This window comes from Lycium ferocissimum, unplaced genomic scaffold, assembly GCF_029784015.1.
Source record: "Lycium ferocissimum isolate CSIRO_LF1 unplaced genomic scaffold, AGI_CSIRO_Lferr_CH_V1 ctg418, whole genome shotgun sequence".
NCBI classification, from domain to species: domain Eukaryota; kingdom Viridiplantae; phylum Streptophyta; class Magnoliopsida; order Solanales; family Solanaceae; genus Lycium; species Lycium ferocissimum.
In genome coordinates, this window is record NW_026725593.1 from 28,173 (window position 1) to 52,854 (window position 24,682).

Below are 24,682 nucleotides of genomic sequence, written 5' to 3' on the forward strand. Positions count from 1 at the left end.
TCATATTATAGGAATTTCCATAAACCCTCTCCTTTAACCCATACTAACTCATCTACTGTAAAGTGTACAAAACTATCCATCTGCGAGCCACACAAACCATTTCCTTAAGCCTTAACATGTCGGTTACCTGAAACTTACTTCTCATTGGTCGCTGATCACGAACCCTCACGAAACTATGTCATATCACTTAGTTTATTTTGTAGATTCCTTTCCTCAAGCGTACTAACGACCACACCTCGTTCCAAATATGTAATATAACAACCCCACAACCTACACTAACCTAAGCAATCCGGATTTCTAATCAAATCACAATCATGGTTACCATCTAATTATTTCTTGAACCCCCTCAATAGGATACCATAAATCATAAGTCTTGCAAACTAGCCGAGTCAATCCTTGAGATAGTAGCATGCCACCCACTCTATACCCTAGAGTTCACTTAGCTCACCCAACTCTAAAACCAAAAAATTTGTATATCCAGCTTACCATATATACCGTCCTATTACTGCTCTAACTTATATCTACCAAGGTGCCTTTGCTCGAATTCCCTTAATCTCAGTTTTTGAAATGCTCTCTACAACTCGAGTTAATTCAACCTTTATCACTAATTTACCACTACAATGTCTTACTCGTCTAACCAGAACACCCTTAACTATTCGCGCGATTATCCCTTTTTATGTGATTAACTAATCGAGTAGTAACACCAGTAGTAGTAGGAACTGGCCGAACTTACACAATAGGTACAAAGCTCTCAAAAATCTCCCAAGTATGCTTAGAGAATGATGGAAGGAATGACAAAGGTTTTAAGGGTTTTTAACCACTGGAAGAAAACCTCGCCGTCTCTGGCCGCGGCGGTCGATGGTTAGTCGCGACGGTCCCCGCCGCGGACAAAGCACACACTTCGCACCCCGTCACACCTGACTACCTGCGCCGGCGAGCTATGCCCCGCTATAATGGACTCGCTGTGGCGGAAACCCTTCCACTGCAGCGGTCACCCCTTAACCAGTGTGTTGGGTCTTCTGCCAAGTTTTCGGTCCCCATCCAACTATTCATCTGTTACAACTACAAACTATACACGCAGGTCAAAGTAAAGACATACTACGGACTCACCTGTGGCCTCCGAAATTCCCAGCGGAGGTTTGATTTATCATATCTGTTATATCCCGAATTTTGTGCATTGGGACATTCCGGGCTAACCACGATAAGTTAAGGGCAAGACTACTCCGGGATGCGAGGTTGAGATTTTGACCTTCGATTTTATTTTAATGCATAAGTTGTTTATGAATTTTATTGGTATGGAATATTAAGGGAAATTAGGGGCTAGAAGTTGAAATAAAAATTTCATGAAAAGGCCAAAGTGGCCGTGTGTTAAGGTGGGACCCATATGTCGGGATTTTATAAAGGAAATATGAAGAGATATATGGGTAGTACATGTGAAGTTGAGCAAGTCCTAAGAAGGACCCATAAGCTAAAAATGAGTGTAAGCCCTCCAAAAGGACGATTTAAGAAAATGTCTTCGGGTGATCTGACTTCGAGGGGCCAAAACGGCATTATGAGTTTGGAATTTGAGAAAACTCCCAGAATGAAAGTTGTAGATAATTGAAATAGCTTTCCAACCATAGGTTTTGGGTTCATAGGCAACATCGGGATAAGGAGATATGAATATTTTAAGGTAGAAAGGTCAGAGGCTGTGCCCAACCCGAGCCCAACCAGGGTCGTGCCCATTACCACACCTTTTTAAATGAAATATCAGCTTTTTCTCCTCATATTTCATACCAAAACACCCAGAAAATTCTGGAGAAAAAGAGAGAGAGCCTAGAGAGAAAAACTAATTTTGACCAAAAATCCCGCCCCGAATTCCGAAGCCCATGAAGAGAAAAGTGTCGTACGTCGCGTTGCCTTCAATTTGAGCTAAAAATCAACCAAGAAGAAGAGGGTGGACGTGGTGGCTGCACACTTGAGGTAAGATTAAGGTTCCTTTTCATTGTTAACAATTTTATTCAGAGTTTAACGGATTAGAACGGAGGGAATAGTGTAGAAATGGATGAGATTCATGAAACTTGTATGTTGATGTTGAGCCGTGAGTATGGGCTGTTTTGTGACAAGGAATGAACTAAATTTTATTTAGTATTTTTGGTTGTTGTTGTATGGATTCTATGATGAGAATGATAGTTTAATGATTCAAATTGAAGTTGTAATCGTTTGTAGGTTATTGGAGAAGGTAATGTGATTTTATCATAATTTCTTGTATTATTGAGGTTAATGTTGTTAATGTGTAGATTGTTGGTGTAGTTTATGAATTTGGAAGAAAGAAATGTGTTGTTGTTATCCATATGGCAATTGGAAGGTTTCGGGTTTGTGGAATGTTGTCGAATTATGTAGAAAAGAGTTATTGACGTTAGAATGCATTTTGAATTGATTGTTGATGTTGTTAGTGTGGTTATTGGTATTGTTGTTGAAGATTTGGCCGAGTTGAATTCCTCGGGGTTGTTGAATTTACAGTGGGAAATGCTGCCAAATTTCGTAGATAAAGTTCTAGCCTAGAATTGAATTAGGAGTGCCTATGGCTAATGTTTGGTATCTAATGATGTTGTTGTAGATTTTGAAGCCAAGACGTAAGTTTGGATTAATCTAGGAAGCGGACGAGGTACGTAAAGCCTAACTTTTCTTTCTTTTGGCATGTCCTAGTGTAACTACGAGTCTCGGGGAACTTCATTCTTAAGATCCGAGCACGTATACGATTCTTATTTACTTCTTAACGTTAACGTCCTTTATATGGTCAACTTATGGTTCTTAAGTCTTTTGTACAATTGGATTTCAAATTTTGCATAAAGAATGTTGTTTTTAAAGGATTCTATAACTACGAACAATCGTAACTTTCATGGACGAAGCTCGGATCGCTTCGAAACGTTCGTAGGAGATCTATAATGAATAAGGTCTCCAACTTTCATAGATGGACTCGGATTGGTTTGATACTCGTCCGTGGGCCCCGAGACTTTCCCTTGTGTAATACTAACGACTTTTGAAAGGATTTAGCGTGACTAACGTCCCACCCTCGAACGTCGATTATTTACTTTTCTATCGAGTTTGTAATGACGATTATGCCCCTAATTTCCATAAGTTATTTCTTATGGTTTGATACGTATCTATGAGTCCTAAAGTTCTGTTGATATATCTTCGAACGACATTCGGAAGAAACTTAATTTGACTATCGCCTTGGTTCTTAAATGATGGTTCATTCTGATTATTTTATCGAGTTTTTGAAAATGTTTTAAGCGCAAATAGTTGCTCACGACTACGCTCGTGCATTATGTTATTACATCCCTTCACCGAGTCCCGGGCCGGTTATGTATCGTCGCACTATGTTATATTCCGGAGTATGATGTATCCGGTTCGCCGAGCCCTCGTTAAGGAGGCACCGAGTATATTGGTGTTATCTTTGTGTTATGATGTGTTATGATGTGTGACGGGGATACGGGGATATGAAACCTTCTGGTGTGATGCTGTGTTGTGGCGCCAACGACGGGCGGGCGACCACAGTTCTAAGAGCCCCGTGCATGACTTGTGTTTTATGTGTAAGCATTTTTGATATTATGAATACGCATTTACTTTACGTACTTTTGGTTTTGACTATCATCCTCGTTTTATATTCCGCATACTCGGTACATATTCCGTACCGACCCCTCTTCGGGGGCGTTTCGTCCATGCCGCGGTACGGATACTTATTTGGACGATCACCAGCCTTAGGATTACTTGTTCCGACTTGGAGCGCTCCCTTGTTCTACGGAGCCTATGTTTTGGTGCGATTCTTCCGATGCATATGTATATACTACATGTCTATTCATGGGTACGGCGGGGCCACGTCGTCGGCCATATGATTTTGTTATGACTCTTGAGGTCCGTAGACATATATGTGTGTGGGTATGGGTATTCCTTTGTTCGGTCGTGTACGGGTGTGTGATTTGTGATTTGGACGTCCCCTATACTATGATAGCCTTATCGGCTTATATGTGATATTATCGCCGGATTGCGATAGCGATATGTATATTTGTACATTTGTGACTTCGGGGTGACGTTCCACCTTTCGTACATATATGTTAGTTGTATCTTGTGTAAGCTATTCGCGTGCTACTTCGATTAACGGGTGTGTACGGGTGCCCAACTCGGGCACTAGTCGCGGCCTACGGGGTTGGGTCGTGACAATATCAGCCCCTAGTGGTAGCTATACTTTTGTCAAATCCGTAGATCCCTACCTAACTTACACTCGTGCCACACCCCGTCATAACACCCCAACGAATATTTAAACTTATGCCCCAAACTAATCATATCACTAACGTATCATACTTGTTTAAGACGTAAAAGCACTTATGTGACTTCCGAGCAACCCAACACTGAAAACATAGAGTCCATGTAACCCTTCATACCGTCTCTCCCATTTTGCAAGAAAACCCACACAATGAATGAGTCTCAACCACAATTCCACATAACAGAAACCTCAAATCATAATTGAAAACTGAACTTAGTCACGCGGACGCATCAGGAAGACACATCTGGTACCATATCAAGTCATGTCACAACAAAGCGGCTGCATTTAGAGGTACGTAGAAATGAGTTTCCACCATCCGTGAAAGAATAAGACAAGAAAGTGCAGATACCAATTTGAATGAAGTAGCACGAAAGAATGAATGAAGTGGAAGTTCCCTAAATGTCCCATAGCCTCTCGCATATAGGTACGGAGCTCTTCGTACCCAAGACTCTACTAGACATGTCCTTGTACAAAGAGATTCACGAATCTAGGCTCTGATACCAACTGTCATGACCCAAATTACCGATCGTGCGGGCACCTACCTTATTATCACTAGTAGTCGAACCCTTACCCGTTAACCCATTAATCACTAGCCAATTTCTACTTCTTTAATCATTTATACTCTAACAATCAATAAATAAGTGAATGAATAAATAGTCTGACCAAGTCATAAATAAAAAAATAATATAAGTGCGGAAGTCTAACTATTACACCCCTAAAATCTGAAAGTCATCGTATAAGGACACTAACCAACAATGTCTAAAGAATGAAATATATCTCAAATATAATAACAAATAATGTCTGGAATAAAAGTAGATATCTGGAAAGAGAGATCTTCAGGTGGCATGGCATGATGAAGCTCACCCTCGGATCCGATCAAGCTAACTAGCTTCGAAATTTGGATATGTGGCACGGATGAAATCTCTGGAACACAATCTGCACTTAAAAAGGGTGCAGCAAGATAGTATCAGTACAAACACTATGTACCGGTAAGCATCATAGACCGCTAAGATTAGTTCACGCATATAAGTATAAAATCAACAGAATAAACAAATAGGCACTTAATACTCAAGTCCAAGTCACAGAACATCCCATAGCGAGTCTCGACCCTAAGATGAAGCTTAAACCACAAGTACGTCAAGTCTCGATAATCTCACCTGATAATCATAAATCCAAGTTCGGACCCTGGATAGAATCACTAACCCACAATTTCACTCAGTCAATGGTCATATCTATATCAGAATAGCCATTCAACAAACCATACCAAAATCATAACTAAACGAGCATATAATAATGCAAAATAAAATGTAATGATGTGCAATGATAAATATGATGAAGTGCATGCAAGGCAATGCAACTCACTAGCCAAATACCTCACTCCTCAGTTACTCATCACTCGTGTACACACATGCTTTGGTGTCTTTACCCAATAGTCATGACCTGCAGGAGACCCATGGTGTCCATGTACCTGTTTGCGGCGTGCAACCCGATCCACTCATTCCGAAATCACTTCTCGGACCCGAGCCACACTCAAGCCACATCGTCACCCCTATCAAATGTGCCATTTTCATATATAGGTCACATCCTCGGCTTTTAGGTCAAATGTGCCTTTTCATTTGTATAGTAACACTGTCACATCACTCTCAATGATCAATTTATCAAGTACCATGTATCAAATAGTATCACAAGTTCAACAAGAAGGTTATATTAACTTCTTCACTAGTTTCACATCACAATGTATGTCTCAACGTATTCCAGTTCATTAATATGTATGGACTATGAACAATAGCAATATCAATGTCAAACACAAGGCATCATGCCACAAGTCTTTCATGAATCGTTACCGAACCATTTCCATCATGTATGAGTATATGAATGCATAAATGAGTGTAAACATGGTAAATCAATGCAAATAAAATAACGATGAAGGTACAAGTCACAAAGCCACATGTAATATCAAGACTTAGATCAACTCAACCATAAAGTGAATCATACAACTCTTCTCAACAAACATAAAAGTCTATGTCCCTCTTTACTTCCACATATAACAAGTACGCCTCACAACTAAGTCTTGTATCACCAAGATGCTTCATTCTTCTATATATTATCATCAACAGTAAATCATACATTAAGTGTTCATCTACGTACTATCATAAATATATAAATCACGATTCAGGTATAAACTCAGTATCCTTCCTTTCTTTGATGATATGTGTCACAATAAAAGAGAATTGAGTATAACACGAAAATTTAGATAATAAGTCTAATCACAATAACAGGGTAACGAGCGACCATCAACAACAATCAACCTAATATAAATCCATCCTGAATCGCCATACTATGAATACAACTACATCTCATATTTCAGTACATAAAGTAATCGCGACGAGCCCACAAAATCAGATGTCATACCAACCTAGCTAATATCCAACAAAAACACCATGTTCGAAGTCCTAATCATGCTTTCTTCTATCAATTCTACACAATACATATGTTTCACAAATCAAAGTCTAACTAAAGTAAGTCGTTACCCACCTCGAATGCAGAACAAGAGCCACAAACTACTTCACACGAGCCTTCTGTTTCCAAAGCGCCTCATAACGGTCAAAGTCTAATAATATGATGCTAAGTAAGAAACGAACCATATATTTAAACAAGAACAACAATTTGGGGAAGAAGACCCACTTACTTCTACTCTTTTCAATGGATGAAACCATCCTTTAATGGTGAATTTATCATAACTTCTATCTCCAATCATTAACCTTCAATTCATGGGTTTCTAATCAATTTTACCCTTTCAAACAGATTTTAGGACAAAGTTTCCATTTTTATTAGAACCCTAAGTCCCAACATGCAATTTCATGCATAAGAAATCAAATTCCCTTCCTAGAAAGTGATAATCTATACTCCTAGATGATTAATTGAAAATAAAATCAACAATACATCAATTATTTAAGGATTTACTAATTCTGGGGTTCTAGGATTTTTATCCATCATTGATGGACCTTAAACTAATCATGCAACTTAAAGAAGAAAGGAAAAGGAACAAATAAAGGTGGGGACATACCGTCCAAGATACTTTTATCAATGAATGGAATGAAGTGTGCCTCTTTCTATCTTGAAAACTGACTTTGGGGTCTTATGGGTAATGGTTCGGAGTTGGAATATAAAAATACGGGTATTCTAGCCCAGTCGGTCGCTGCAGTGGTCCCGCTACGGCGGCGTTCCGAGTCACATTACGACGGACTTGTTGTTTCCTTTACCGCACAAAAATGGTCATAACTCCCTCATACGGAGGCGAAACGCGATGATTCTTTTTGTTGTATCTTCATAATTACAATACGGATCTAATGGTTCCATACTCACACAAAAGAAAGGTCATTTGATCAATATGGAGCCCTTTCTAGCCAAAGACTTACGGTGAAAACATCAAATACGAGCACGACAAAACCCAACCCATCTGCAACTCTTCGGAACCTCACCAAAACTTGTGGACAAGTTCAAAATCATCCTATTAACTTGTTGAAACTTCCAAAACATTGACACGGGGTCATCCTAAACCGAAGTTGACCGTGGTCAACTCTAACTCGTTAACTTAACTAGCTTCTCCATCAATGACTCACTTTACACTCGAACCTTGCGGGAACCAAACCAATGACTTTCTTAAGACATAGATCATATCAACGGACTTGGGGAAGGGTCAACAAGGGTAAATGGGTCAAAAACTCTATAACGACTAGGCGGATCGTTACAAACAAAGTACTAGAATTGTGTTTTACTAATAATCTTAACTTTATTTATTTAATATGATAATGTCACAATGAGTTTTTTAATTCTAGCATATTCAAATGTCAACAACTTATAAGCTTCTAAAGAAAGTGATCACAGCATTCACATCACTACTGTGGCTCCACTTAGCGAGCACTGGCGCTCTACCATCTCCGGGTCAGAGGTACATAATATAAATTAACTTTGCCGATTTGGTCAAACGGTCAAATACAACTAGTTCAATCTTACATTTGAGGGCTCGAGCCTCATATTGTATACTTCTTAAATATTCTTTTTGGATCATTTGTTAAAATCGAGTTGTAAATACTTGAACACTAACCTCCATAAGTCTTTTATTACTTTGTCATTTTAGTATGAATATGATATTTTAGAATGAGTTGTTTATTTTTTGCTTATTTAAAAGTAAATAACTTATAAGTTCTAAAGAAAATGATTAGAGCTTTCACATTACTATTGTGGCTCCTCATGCATCTCGGGATCACATGTACATAATACAAATTGACTTATCGCATAGTAACTATCAATTTGGTCAATAGATCAAACACAATTAGTTCAATCTTACATTTGATGGCTCGAGCCTCATATTGAATAGTGCATACTTCTTAATCTTTTAGGATGTAAAAATTGAGGCTGTAAATAATTGAATACTAACCTCCTTTAGTATTTTTCTTTAACTTTTAGATGAAAAATAATTTTGGACAAAACTTAATTCATTTACAAAAGCATTAAAGATGTTTTTATTGATCGGGCTTGACATTCTTTTGAAGTTTTCATTGTCTGAAAATGTCATTAAGATAGTATTGTCTGAAAATGTCATTAAGATAGTAACCTGGAGTGGAATCTAATTAAGCCGTTTCAGAAGTTTAACTGATTCGCTTTCAATTAATATAAACAAAATTTAGAATTGGCAATGTGTTTATTAATTGTTCATTGCACTAAATAATAGAGTATTTGATTATACTAGAATAATCTACATAATGGGGTTCACGTGCATGTATCTTTTGATTTATTTTTAATTTTTAAATAGAATGTTAACTTTGGATAAATTTATTCCGATCTACTGGGCTCAGGACCTCTTCCATCCCTGGAAGTACTCTGCATCAAGTTTTATTTTTATTGTTAATAAGTAAAATGTGAATCACTACAAAGACATACATAAAGTTTTGAGAGGGAACCTCTCATTAGTGATTGCTGGAAGACTCTGTGATAGGTGCAACCTGATTAATTTCCAAAATATTAAGATGTTTAATTAATTATTCATTAAATATTTCTGATCTTATAAGTATATTACGAGAAAATGTGATAGAGTGGAGAAGGAAGATTGTAGTAGTTGGTACTGTACATAGTATTTTCATTTGAATTAGGCTTTACATATAGTTCTGGTTATTGAGAGCAAGTGGATGCCCAAAGTATGGAGAAGTCATCATCCTTTTGTAACTCAATTTCGTTTGTGTTATGATCTTTATGTCACTCAAAATTCAAGTAAAATGATGACAAAATTAAGTACAATATAGAAATGAACCTGTCATGCTATGATGTTAGAGCAAAGCTACTTTCTGCAATATCCGCAGCACAAGGATTATGCTGAAGCTAGATGCTTCAGCGGTATTTTCTGCTAAAAGTTGGGATTTCAGATCAGAATTATATAACAATATTCTCAACTCATTTCATTTGTCCATCTCATCATCTTAGAAATATATGTGCATCTTACAACATCCCTATAAAAATAGATGACCAGAGTTTGTTCAAGATGACTTGGGAGGACAATCACATTTGTAGATGAAAGTGTAGAAAATGGGAGAAAATAAAAATTAATTACTGTTAGTCAGCATGTTCTGCCAGTCTTGATTGACTGTTCATTAGAAACACCCTCAAACATTTAAAGTTTCCTAAAATTCAAAAGTTAATCTTTTGTCTGGTTTCTCTATCAGTTTAATTTCTCTTCTTAATTTTTTTACTAATATACCACAAGGCACAGTCCCTTACTGACTATTTTTATTATATACCCCAAATTGAGTGTAGAAATTCTAGACTATTAAATTATGAAAAACATATGAACTTGCAAAAATTTCATCTCTATTTTTGAGTAAATTGGACTAGAATAATCTACATATGGAGGTCACATGCTATGCATGTGTATCTTTTTTGTTTTTATCTTTAATTTTCAAATGAAAAGTTAACTTTGGATAAATCTACTGGGCTCAGGACCTCTTCCACTCAGCACTCTCCCTGGTCCGCTCCAAACCCCCATTTCCCGATCCAAGTTTTAACCGGGCCGGACGTGGCCCGGCTAGCCCATTTGATAGATTTAGTTGAATATTATTGGATGATGAAGGGACGTTATCCATTAACTTGAGCTCTTCAATAACCCTCTTCTTCAGTAATTCAATTACATATCATCCTCTGTATTTCATGTGTTCTAACCTGAACATCGTATGATGACAGAACGTTCTTTATTAACTTGAACTCTTCAATTTTTTTGATAGCTTTATATTATAAGCTTATAACTATATATAAGTGAGCATTCATGAGTTTTGTTATCCTCGCAGCCTCACAACTTTCGTTTTTGTCCCAGTTTTGCCCTTTATTTGCATAGTTGCCTGTATGTGTTTTTAGGTAAATTTTAAAAAGTTTGATGGCAATTTATACCTCAAAAGGAAACAAAGGTGGTGTCAAAGCGACAGTTGGCAATTGTCCCTTAATTTTTTCAAAAGTTTTCTTAGGATCCCACATTTTTATCTTACAATAAATACGAACTCGAAGTGTGTACTAGCATATTTATTTATGCCTGCACTATTTGGTAATATAAAACCCTTTGAAAAATATTATTCTATCACTTTCAAGTAAAATCCTTTTTCTATTAGTAAATTTTTATTTGGGTAAAATAAAGTGTTTTTTTAAACGGAAAAGGGCCAAATATACCTCTGTATTATGAGACAAGGTTTAAATATACCCTTCATTATATTTTGGATTCAAATATACCCCTGCCGTTGTATTATTGGATCAAATAAACTCCTCCTCCGTTAAAGTTGTCCAAGGTGGACATCCAATGCTACATGACATTGACATTTGATGATTTGGATGTCACGTGGCATGTCACCTAAGCACCTTTAACCCATTTTCCCCTTCCTCTCTATTTGTTCTTCCACCACTAAAATTTTCTTTCCCTCTACCACTATTACCATCATTCCCGACTCTAAAGTTGGAGATGGAGATAGAAATGAACCAACATTTTTTTTTTTGGGCTCGAATCGATTTTGGATGGGAAAAAAAATCGCTCAATTTCAGAGGATCCGGTGTAAGCTTCAAAAAGCATAACAGCTCACAAGCCAGAATAAAGAAGAAGATGAATTGCAGTATGTTGTCAGCAATGAAAACAATCATATATGATAAATCCTCTAAATACATTCACCGGAACTTGTCCTACGATTGTATAGGGAAAAATGAATAAATAAAAGTATGATATCCTACAAATTTAGCGAAACACAACGAAAATTATTGTTAGAATGAAAAGGAACATAAAAAACAACAAATCCATTAGGAAGCAGTAAAATAAAAAAATAGCAAAAAGAAAGAACAAGCAAAGGGGAAACTGACATGAAGGCACGAACAAGGGATTTGCCCTTGCCATCTCCAACTTTAGTGGTGTTAATGACGGTGGAGGGAAGAAAATTTTAGTAATGGAAGAACAAGTAAAGGGAAGGTTAAACTGGGTTAGGGGCGCTTAGGTGGCATGCCACGTGGCATACAACTCATCAAATGTCAGTGTCACATTGGATTGGATGTCCACCTTGGACAACTTTAACGGAAGAGAGGTATATTTGATCCAATAGTATGACGGCAGGGGTATATTTGGACCCAAAGTATAACGAATGGTATATTTAAACCTTTTCTCATATTACAGGGGTATATTTGGCCCTTTTCCGTTTTTTAAAAAACGGTGAAGGGGGTGGGGTGGGGTGGGAGGTGATTATGTCTTCACGGACCTACAAAATGAAGGTTGGGCTGGGCATTTTGGGTAGTTCATTGTACAATAATAAGCCAATTTTTTGCGCAGATTTTCCTTCATACGGACTGGTCTTTAATCTTTGTCCCACACTCGCTGGTCTTTAATTTTTGTCCTGCTTCTCATTTAAAGAAAATTTGTGAGTCAAAGTACCCTTATTCACTGGTCTACGATATCAGAGATTCTGGGTTTGATCCCCAGCAGAGTAAACAAAAAAAGAAAATTTCGCAAGGCAAAGTTTCATAGAAACTATGCCTTGTCGAGCAAAGTTACATAAAAACTATATCTTGTCCGGCATAGTTCTGTAGAAATGAATTTATCCGGCATAAGTTATGTAGTAACAAATTCGCTCCGCATAAGTTTATCGAAACTTTCCCGCGTCTGGCATAAATTTTGCCTTCTCTGGCATAAATTCTGTAGAAATGAAGTTATGTCGGATAACTTAATGTCCACAGAACTATGCCGGACAAGGCATAATTTTTTTGTTACTTAAAGTGCCAAAGGACAAAAATTAAAGACCAGCGGTTTGAAGGCCAAAAATTAAAGACCACCCCAAGATAGGGACATTCATTCGAATTGACCATAATAATCCCCTGCTTACCTCCTTGGTATTGGATAATCCTAGATCATGGATTGGCTACTTCATCGGAAAAGAAAAACAATATAATTAGAAGTGGGGTTATGTATGTTTGGTAGATGAAAATGAGACAAAGATATAAATGGTAATTCGGGTGAAACTATTGGCACCGGATGACCCAAGAAGCCTAGTAGACGTTTTTAGCCCTTTAAAATAATTTCATTTCGTAATCAATTTAAAAATAATTCCAGTATATGTATAAAAACTGTATCATTGGTGTATATAATATGTATCACTATTGTATATGTATTGAAAATGTATCATACATATAAAAACGGTATCATTGTTGTATAAAATATGTATCCCACCCGTATGTATATAGAAAATTATCAATGTTGGATAATTTGTGTATAATAAATTAATAATAAATGTATAATCAATGTATACTCACTAATTATACACATATTATACAATCATTATCCACATATTATACATGCTTTGGGAAAAATTATAATAAATGTATAATCAATGTATACGCACTAATTATACATATGTTATACAATTATTATACACTTATTATATATGTTTTGGGGATATTTCTGTTTACCTATTTTTTTCCAATGGCACCAAAATCAGAGGAGAGACCTGCTCCGGAGAGAAGAAACCAAAGGCCAGAAAAAAAAACTCCCAAAAGATGTCAGCGTCGGTGACAAAAAGAAGAAGAGAGCAAAGAAATCAGTCGAAACCTACAAGATCTAAAACAATATCTAACGGATCTGGCCGGAAAAGTTCGTCCGCTGCAAGAGAGAGAAGAGAGCTGAAACCAGTCTGATGGCTAGAAATTGACATTAATTTGCTCCTAGAGTCTAAGAGCCCGTTTGGATTGGCTCATAAGTTTCGAAAAAATGAATTTTTATAAGCCATTTTGAGTGTTTTGGTCGACATAACTTATAAGTCATTTTGTCTTAATAAAATAAGCTCAAAAAAATAATTGGGCCCGTTTGACTTAACTTATCTAAAGCAGCTTATAAGCTGAAAACAGCTTATAAGCAAAAAAAAAATAAGTTGGGGCGTAGACTCTAATTCGAATACTTACGAAAACTTAGGGCTAAAATTCGTCTCATTTTCAGCTTATAAGCAAAAAAAAATAAGTTGGGGCGTAGGCTCTAATTCGAATACTTACGAAAACTTAGGGCTAAAATTCGTCTCAAGTATATTCTAAAGCCACATGGTGTCCTTTTCCCGATGAAAAATTAATGAGCTTTAAATTAGAGTTGTTGTAAGTACAACTGGATTAGGTCCGGGTCCAAAATAATTCCTATTGCCCAATTAGCTGAATCAAACATATTAAAGGCCATATTAAATGGACCTCCAATCACGTGGGCTTGGGTCTGCTTTATTTCTTCATTTCACCCAAATTAGCTGGCTGTGCAGCCCTGGTCCCCAATTGTCATATTCCTACACAAAAAGGGAAATTAACAAAAATGCTCATGTAATTAAAAATAACGGAAAAGGGCCAAATATATGCCTGAACTATTGAAAAAGGGCTAAATATATCCTTCATTATACTCTAGGGTCAAATATACCCCTACTGTTATACTTTGTGCACAAATATATCCTTCATTTTAACAGAAGACATGTGTCATCGTATTATTGGCCTATTTTAACTATTTTCAAATTAATTAAAAATTGAGGCAAGCTCCATCAATAACGCCGACGTCGCTGGCGCTAGTAAAAAATTCAAACGAAAATTTCAAAGATGCAATTCACTAGAACGAAAATTTTCAATTCCCAAACAGATCCGTCAACACATGACATGCAGTATAGAAGTAATGGAAACGCGAAAAAAAGAGAGGAGTAAATCAACAGATCAACTAATCGTCATTAAACAATTTGCAAAACCCTAGCATCAATGCAACTCATAGATAAAAGCGACAATATTAAGATTTCAAGTATTATTTAATAACGATTTGATTGTACATTACGTGAAAAAATGAGTCAAATAATGTAATTTATGAAACTTATAGCGTTAAGATCCATATCGAATATTCAAATGAAATGCCCTTAGGATTTCGCCTGATCTCTGTAATGGTTTTTGTTTCGTATCTCTAAAATTGTTTTATGGAAATGAAAATGGAGCTGTTTCCTAATTTAGATTTGACATTTTCGGCAAGGGGATTTAAAACCAATGTGATGGAAGGTGGCAGCGGAGGAGGGTGGCGTGGTGGTGGTGAATATGTTTTTAACTAGCGCCGGCGACGGCGGAAGGTGGCGATGGCGGCGTTATTGATGGAGTTTGCCTCAATTTTTAGTTAATTTGAAAATAGTTAAAATAGGCCAATAATACGATGACACGTGTTCTCCGTCAAAATGAAGGGTATATTTATCTTCGCGAAAGATAACTAGTGATATTTCGCCTCGAAAGATAACGAAGGGTATATTTTTCCAATAGTTCAGGGGTATATTGGGCCCTTTTCCCTAAAAATAATTACTCAAAAATATTTATTTTAAAAAATATTCTATTTTTTACCTATTTTTAAAACATATTTAAGAAAATACTTAGCAAATATGTACATTGTATACCGTTTGGATATGCTATTTACATGTTATGCACCTATACAACAGGCAGAGTGATTCAATGATGATTTTATGTAGCCAGGGTATACAGTTATGTGAGTTGTATACCCCAAGTTTAGTTTTTTAATGGACGAACTTTGTAAATGCGTAGAGATGGGTAATTTTTTTAATCTGCTTGAATTGTTTGTTAAAATCCTGAAAAAACATCAAAAAGAAAGATTTATCTTAAACTTTCTATAATCAGGCTGTCAGAGAGATATCTTGATGCTATGCTGTAAAAGTGAAGAATTGCTGTTCCTTTATTCGGGTGATTTTTACTTATGTTTCTTATACTTCAATATATTTGATTCTTTTGACTATTCTTCAATTATTTTGGAACAAAAAAGAGGCAATCACAATTACTGCTCTAAAAGTAGAGGTTCGCCTCTTTCTTCATTAGGTCCATTTTATGTTTTTTATTTAATTATTTGGTATGTGAAATTTATTTACTCAAATAATTTAGATTTGCGTCACCTAGGTTCATTTAAGGAGAAATCGCTCTAAATTAGAAATTTCTCCTTCTCGAGAAACAAAGAGACCTACAATGCCTGTGAAAAAATCATGTTTTACCAAGGGGCGGATCCAGTGTAATGGATGTGGGTTCCCGGGAACCCACACCTGATAACCCGAACCCTGTATTTATATTGGGAGTTTGTTAATTATATAACAAATTGCTAGTTGGGAATCCATTACTAAAAGAAGTTGTTGGCTCAACGGTAAAGAAGGAACCTTGATTCAGCGCTTATGTTTTTGATGTAGGATCAATTCCCCTTGGAGTCTTTTTGTCCGAATTTGCATATTAGTTCATTTTACTAGGAACCCACAAGCTTAAAATCTTGGATCCGCCTCTGATTTTACCTACTATTTTTTATATAATATGTGATCCCGATGTACATCTATATAATTTTTTGTTTTTGTTTTAATTACTGTTGAAATTAAAGGGGCAATTAATCACACAATTTCTATTCTGAGCGAAGTAGTCATCGATCAAGTGTTTTTCTTTCTTTCATTTTTTTGGTTCGGGTTTTCTAAATGGTTTTGTTAACATCTTGCAGCAAGAAGGAGCGACAATTATTTTCAGTAAGTTTAATGCTGGCTTGATGCGTACTCTCTGTTATTCAGCTACCACTTAATCTTTTGCTTTATTTTCAAAAATGGAGATTGTCCAAAAATATTGTCAATGCTATTTATGTCTCAATGTTGACATTTGGTCCTTAAATTCTTCTAGTTTCGCTATGATTTATGAGTGTTAGTTTAACAGTAACCATAAAACAAGAAGCTTCACATATGTTCAACTGATAATGTAACTTCGTTTTCTTTAACACCATTAGGTTAAAATCATGATACGCAACAACGTTATGTAACTATCTGTAATAATCAAATTTATAAAATATCACAAATAATACCTTATAATCAATCATAAAATACATTGTCAACCTTAAGTCACATCGTGATTTGCCCTGATATCTCCGTAACATAGGAAATACAAAACCATATCTTAATAACCCTCTCCATTATTTCCAGAGCAACTCAACAACATTTATTCAATCAATATCTTTTTCTTCTTCCCTAAGTTTCAACCACACATTAAATTACCTAGAGAAGCCGTCAAGGGAAATAGCTAGCTAGGAGAAGAAAATGAGAAACATTCATTAATTACCGACATAGAACTATAGTAGATAAGCAAATATGAAATCATTTGATGACAAGCAAACAAAAAGGTGCAAGAGACAAAAATAAATAAATAGATTTTTCGAGAGAAAAAAACAAAACCAAATAAGAATGAAGGAAACAGTTAGGAGGATATCCATCACCATCTTAGCTAATAAGTTGACTTATTAATTGTTCAAGCTTTTTCTAGTAGTTTATAGTTCACAGAAATGGCGTATGAGAACGAAAGCAAGTGCCTCGCTGTATCATATGATCCTATATTAGCAATAACTTAATTCAATAGTTGATTAATATATTTTTTGGTCCACCTTCTACTTCTATCTGGTTCATTCACGTACTAGACAGGCTATTATTCTTATATGTTTGGTTTACCATTTTAATACAAGAAACTAAAGAAGAAAAAACAGAAGCCAAAAAAAAAAAAAAAAAAAAAAAAAAAAAAAAAAAGGAAGGAAGAAGAAATTACAAGAACCTTCCAAAAGAAAATAAAGAGACGCAAAAACGAAAAAACAAACCTCCGTTAATAGTTATGGTCAAATATATTCATGTCATTACAAGTTGATTCAAATATGACCTTATTTCCTAACAACTGAAGCTTTCAAACACATGAAACATTTTACGAGGTAAAATTAAATTAGGCCTTACACTATGTGGCATGGTCCAAATTTTCTCATAAACTTTGTGAAATTCTGCAGATTTAATCTTTCTCAACACCATCCATCATCATTCTAAATGAATCACCACCATAGTAATAGATTCAGTTCACTCTCAAATACACCACGTCAACATCATTACTTCACCACCACTTCATTCCAGGACACTCACAAAAAGAACACACAAAAACCGCCCCATTGGAACAATTTCTTTCGCTTTCATTTTACCTTTTCTTTTTGTCATTATTTCACCTCTGCTGTAAGACAATTTCCCCTCAAACAACCCCACCTAGATTGCTAATATATTATTGCAAATAATTTAGAAGCTAACTAATGAGTATCTAAATTTATTTTAGCAGTAGAACTTTGACGTAGAACTTTGACATCGCTATTGGTGTGGAACTTTGATATGGCTATTGATGTTCTGAGAAGAATTGGTCACAGAGTTTTGTCGATAGAGTTCCAACAGAGGTGAAAATTAAATTGGGTGAAATTGTTCGTTGTGTTTGAATTTAATTCATTTGAGATGATTTGAGGTTTTTCGGTAATTAATTTAAGCTTGAAGGATAGAGACCTTGTTGTTGGAGGTTCTAAATGTTGAAGAAGATGATGTTGTACATATTGCCGTAAACAATGACCCCTTTTTTAAAATTTAGGAGCAAATGTGAACCATTTCGTATAATTTAAGGGTAAATTTGACGCCTTTCTATTTTCGAAAGGCACATAAATTGGAAAGCTTTTGCGGTTAATGAATAAGAGCATATCAGAACCAATCTTGTGACAATAAACATATATTTGATCCCATCTATTATGAAAGGGGAAGATTAAAACCTTTTCACAAAATTTAGGGGAAACTTTAGATGTTTTCCAATGCAAATTAAATCAAAGAGATAAGGTGGCAGTGCAGTGGAAAAGATTTGGCACCGAAAAGCATATGGTAGTGGAGAAAGATGGTAGAAATTAGTAAGGTTGCAATTTTTTTCTCTCTCTTATTATTATGAATTAGGGGTTGGCATGGTTTGGGCCAATCGAAATCCGAATTTTTTGGATTTTTAAATTATGAATTTGACATTGGATTTTATTTTTAAAATTTGTGGTTTTTTTAATAGATATGTGATTTAGTATTATGGATTTTTGGTTATTCGAAAATCCAAAATTTTTATGTCTTATATTCAACCCTACTCATATTATGTGTGCCTAATACTAATAAGTTCAATTGCCAAAGATCCATTAGATTAATACCATACGACCTTGCCCATTATAGTATTAAGCCTAATACGGAATTACACGGTATGGACGGCAAGGTGATATTAGTCCTTGTTAAATGTAGAAAATTATACATTTTAAGAAGTAAACTATTAAGTGAATTGAGACTGTTAATTGTTATGGGCTTATGGCCTACCTTAAGGCTCAAAAGTCCAAACCAAAAATCTGGAAAATACAAATCGATTAATTCAAAGTTGAACTTAAAAAATCTAAATCCAAAACGAATTTAATTGGATCGAATTTGAATTGTAATTTCTTCAATCCAATAATCGAATATCCAAGCAGAAATTTTTGTATCCAATCCGAATGGTCCCTAGAACGCCCACCGCTACAATGGACTATAAGAAAACAAAGCTAAATAAGCTTTATTTCAAACAAACGAGATAAAGCAAGAACCACAATATGAATAAAACAAAAAATACGCTTTCAGTTCAAAATTAAGGAAAACATTTAATATTAGATGAGCTCCTAGCGCCTAATTAAATTGCGGTACTAACTTTTTCTGTTTATGTTTTTCCCTTTCCATGATAACCGAAGTTACAAATTCCAATACGCAGCGCTGCAAATTGCAAATATGCAAAAATGGGAATAGTGAGTCTGAATATTATATGGTTATAAAAAAAAAAGAAGGTATATATACATTCACGAGCCAAGTGAAAGCTTTGTTTTTGTTTTGTTTTTGGAATGATAATTATGATGAACTTTAATTCTAGTATACTTACTTCATTTGAAAGTTATAGGCACAGGTAAAAAGAACGAATTCCTCCATTCAACAGGTGTATAGTTTTCCAAGTTTGATGTAGTAGCTAGCCTAGGCTTATTAATTGTAACATGTTATTTATTCATTTTGTGAAAATTATTTGCCCACACTAATAAATGGCAGCTATTAATTACTTGCACGTGGCTTTTTTACTACTAACCCTATTATTATGTAAAGAAATAATGTATATTAATGAGCCTGAAAAAGACACCTAAAAAACAAATCGAGTACCAAACATAGTAAATATGATAAATTAAGTAGGACTAGCTAAGTAGGCGTTTGGCCATCAATTTTCAAACCATGGTTTGAAATCATGATTTCAAACCAGCATTTGATCATCAATTTTCAGTCATGGTTTGAAACCTAGTTTGAAACTATAGTTTGAACCCAAATAATTCAAAAAGCATGGTTTGGGATTTGAAACCATGGTTTTAACTTTTTTAAATACAAAATTTAACCCATAAGTTAATATTTTGTAAAATAAGACCCATAAGTTGGTAAATATTTTTAACAATTACCCCCATCAATCATTTACCAATCTCATTAACTTCGACCAACCTTTATTTATGTCTACCAACCTTTAATTTATGTGGGAAGATTATATTAAATAGTAGTTACATTACTATTCATGTTCAATTTTTGATTTTATTGAAGTAAAGTTTGATTAATTGATGTTGCATTTTTTAGAAAAGCCTTCTAGTAGTGTACTAATTTTGTTATAAACTATGATTTGCACATTTGATAAGATTGTATAAGAATGGAGAATGTTTTGATAGTTTTCACAATTTACGGCGCCTTTACGTTTATAAGAGAAAATACAACTTAAAATATTCAAATCAGATGTCCAAACACGATTTAAACTTAGGCTGTTAAACCAATTGTCAAAACCAATGCCCAAACGCCTAAGAGTATATTCGTGCAAACTGTAAAATATCATTGGTGGTGATTTTTGGACAAGTGTCATTATAAGACTCAACTCATATACATAGAGTAGGGTCATAACGATTTGAAGGGAAGTATAAATGCAGCCAATAGTGGAAAACTCTTTTGGAACTTTCTTTTCATTTAGTTTGAAACGCTCGAAATTAAAAGAAATTAATTAGGTTAAAATATGGCGGAATTGAATGTGTTATGTCCATGCTAATTAAATGAAGTCATTTTCAGGGCTTTAACTGAAAGCATGGCTCAAATGTGGTGATGACTTGTGGCAGGCTGGCAGCTATTTGATTTTCAAACTTAAAAAAAGTGTCCATTTAGCATTTTTTTGCTTGGGTAAAAAAAAAAAATCCACTTATTAAATCAAGATTAACTTTATCTTTCCAGATTTGCTCCTATTAAGTGTTATGTGATTAGTATTAAGGGTAGTTTTTTTTTTTTTTTTTTTTTTTGGAGTGAGTGCCATGCGAATGTTAAAACGCTGTTTTTCTTTTTTTATCCAGAGGGAGTATTAGTAATTAATTCACACAATTACTAAAAATTGCATTTAAGACTTGTACATTCCAAACAAAACAATATACATATTACCCCATATTATTGATAAAAATCATCATCATGCATATGATAACAATTCAAGTAATTCCCTTGTTTCTTTTTATGTTTTCCTTTTCAATCTTTGTTCCTTTGCTTTTCTTTCCTTGATGAAAATGCAAAAAGTAGAAAAATAATTCATTACATACTACGTACTGCTAATTCATTTATTTTATTTGTTCTTCTCTTCCTCCTTCTCCTTTGCTGGAACACGGCCATCTGTTCCAGCCAGTATGGCGTACTTGTCCTTCCTTGTCAAACTAGTACACTCGAATCCAAGAGTACCACCAAGAACTTTCTGAATATAATTAGCCACTTCAATAGCTGATTTTCCGCCATTTCCACAATTGAGCTCAGAAGGGAGTTGATTCAAGAAAGTGATCTCATAAGTTGGCCTTGGATTCATGAAAACAAAATAAGGATCCAAGAATTTGTACCCTCGAACAGTAGTCCCATTGAATACACTTTGCTTAGTGTTGATTGCCACTGGCACAATTCTATCAGTAAGTTCAGCAAAAAGTGCACTAAATCTCAATAAAAATGGTTCCCTACAAGTAGTACCCTCAGGGCATATAACCAAATCACCTTCTTCAAGCAATTGCTTAATATGTGCGGCATCTTTCTCCCTCTCTCTGGACAACGCCACGGCTTTTATCGGAGAAATCATCTCGGAAAATTTACTAATACTATATGTAACACAACTAATTTTTCTGCCTAGTGCAACAGCTGTGACAACGGGGTCTAGGACAGTTCTATGGTTGCACACAAAAAGGACACCACGTTGGCCATTTTTAGGGGGTGGTGGAGGGGTACCTTTGACAATAAGTTTGATACCAAGGATTATATAATTGTATCTGACAATTTTTTCTGGCAAAGGAATATTAAGGTATACTCTAAGAATTGAGAGAATTATGCCTATTGGCATCCACAAGAAAGTTAAGAGCGCTATAAGTGGTGTAGGCCTTTGTACCCAACGACCCTCATGGAAAATGACTGGACTTAAGAGTTTATTTCTGGGTAAGGGTTCTATTTTTGTTCTTGGGACCATGTACCCTTCCTGCAATAGTATTCACATAATTAACTGAGTGAATTAAATAGAAATATGAATGTAGGTACGTACAATCTTATTTTTACGAACTTAAAAGTAAGATAATTAAAAATGTGATATAATTTTAAATTTGTGTTTTTATTCATGTCATAATATTTGTGTGACTTTAAAACTTATAAAACTTGTGATCTTGAACATGCCATAACATTTGTGTGGCAATAAAGCTTCTCATTATGATTAAAATGAAAAATTTACAGTAAGATGTTTTTAAATGTAGAAATGTATCATTGTCTTGAATGAACTAATAAGAAAATAGTCAAAAAAAAAAAAAAATGGAATAGGGAGATGTAATACAATACGTTTTTATCGAATTCTCTTAATTTGTTTGAAAAGTAAACTACAAAAGTATAAGGATATATCTTATATCCACTAAAAACATAATATTCTATTTCATAATTCGTATAATTTAGCCGATGGTTGCTTGCCTTATTTTCCAGATTATTAATTCAATTAATTAATTATGAGTAGTTATGTTTAATTATAAGCACCATTTATAACATGAGCCAATCATGTAAAAATTATTTCATTATCAATCTATAGGAAGTTACAGTATCTTCATCTTCTTTGGTCCCACCATGGAAAGAGTTGGGAGAAATATTCATGGGTTTGGTATGTAGTCCTCTTAGAGGCGCATCTTGAATGAAAAATGAGGTGGAAGTGAAAGATATATGATGGCTTGTCCATTTTGCATCTTCTTTGAAATAAATGTCATCAATATGACCAAGTACGAATAATATAAAAATGACACAATAATTTTTTGTTGTATAGTATTTATAAAAAAAAAAAGAAGAAACACTACAAGCAAAAAAATTTACTAAGTTAGGTAGGTATACGGCAAGTCATGAGGTCAACCTTTTCTTTCTGATCTTTGTCATACTAATCGGTGCTCTCATACAAAGTCTTTAGTGAAAAATATGAGATCATAAATATAGATACTATAATTTCTATACACTATACAACAAAATACACTTTTTGCAGAAATTAGTGTTTTTTTTTTTTTTTTAATAGCTAGTCTACTTTTAATTGATATATATATATATAATTAACTACCATTATCCTTATCTAATTCCGTGCTAATGCATGTGTTGTATACGTACTGCTAATAACGATCGGAAAATGATTTAACAAAAAGCTAAGCAATCACGTGAATTAAAATCAAGATCGAACGCTATAACTTAAATTCTTACCAACCCCACCAAAAATTAATATAGATATTGTACTGCCTATATAATTAGACAACTTTGAGAGAAAAAAAGACATGCGAAGTATAGAAAAATTTAAAAAGATAACTACACGTGATCATCCACATAAAGTGGGATCATAACATGCAAAATGAGGTAAGTTACTTGTTACAACATGTTAAAATATATTGATGGTGTAAAAATTATTTTATTCTACTCTGTATTAGTATTTATAAGTTAAATTAAAATTAGATTGTTACCTTGCATATGGACATGAAATCATGATCAGTCTCTCTATCTCCAAGTCCTAAATCAGGTACATTTGTTCCAAATTCCTTGAGAACAGCAGCTCTTTTATGTTCTCCAACAAGAACACCTGGTTTTAGAACAAAACCAGTTGCACGTCCAGATTTAGAAACTTCTAATTCTGTACCAAGAACCTTATCAGCACCTAAGAAGTGCTTTGCAAAATGTTCAACCATAATTCTTGGATTTGCAGTAACAACATATCTCTTTCCAAATGAATTGAACACTTTCCAAGTTTGTGGATGGACATCCTCGGAGTAAAACTTAGGTAAAACAGCCCTTGACACTATTTCGATGTCTTTAATCTTTAATCCAGCAAAGGCAATGAAGATTAAGGTTTCAATTGCAATAGATTCTGCGATGAATATGTAAACAAAGTAGACAAATGGAACAGATATTAGAAGTAGTAATGCCCTAATAAGGCTACCAGCTTCTAAGGCAATAAGAAAGAAATATGGAAATGCACTTGTTGAAACTAAGAGAGTTCCATCTAAATCAGATGCAATTGTTTGATTTGATCTATTAATCTCTTTGTTACATTCTGAGATTGGTTCAAAATGGGGAATAGCACCCATTTTTTTCCCTATTGGGAGAAGGAAGAATGAGAGATTATGTGTATGTGTGTGTGTTTGGGCTATGTTCATTTGTGAAGCGAAGGGAAGGGTTTAAAAAGACATGAGAAAAGATGACCATGTTATAGTTGTTGTTAAGTCTAACCACGAAAATGGTATGTGGTTGAAAATAAGCGTTTTCTTTTTTGTTTATTTTGGGGTTTAAGTTATATATATTGATAATGTATTTTTCTGTATTATTAATATAAATTAGCTGGATAAGTAGATTGCTGTACTAAATTTTTTGACTACCATAAGTCTGGCTATGGAAATTAAGTTACCTGTTGTTAGCGGCCAACTTAACT

At 34.7% G+C, this 24,682-nt stretch overlaps 1 protein-coding gene across 1 annotated transcript; it reads right to left on the minus strand.

Moving 5' to 3' along the window:
* Nucleotides 1-21,141: 21,141 nt before the first annotated feature.
* Nucleotides 21,142-24,424, minus strand: LOC132044333 (glycerol-3-phosphate 2-O-acyltransferase 6). The gene is made up of 2 exons (XM_059434825.1): nucleotides 23,721-24,424; nucleotides 21,142-22,228 (listed from the first exon to the last, which is right to left on the minus strand). Exons 1-2 carry the CDS (start codon nucleotides 24,408-24,410, stop codon nucleotides 21,344-21,346), a joined length of 1,575 nt encoding a protein of 524 aa, XP_059290808.1. The 5' UTR covers nucleotides 24,411-24,424; the 3' UTR covers nucleotides 21,142-21,343.
* Between the last annotated feature and the right edge of the window lie 258 nt (nucleotides 24,425-24,682).

Bases quoted from the DNA above. Each gene is read 5' to 3' on its own strand.
- LOC132044333 (XM_059434825.1), bottom strand. From the start codon at position 24,410: ATGAACATAGCCCAAACACACACACATACACATAATCTCTCATTCTTC. The intron at 22,229-23,720 runs GTAACAATCTAA...ATACTATTGCAG, and splicing joins ATTTCATGTCCATATGCAAG to GAAGGGTACATGGTCCCAAG.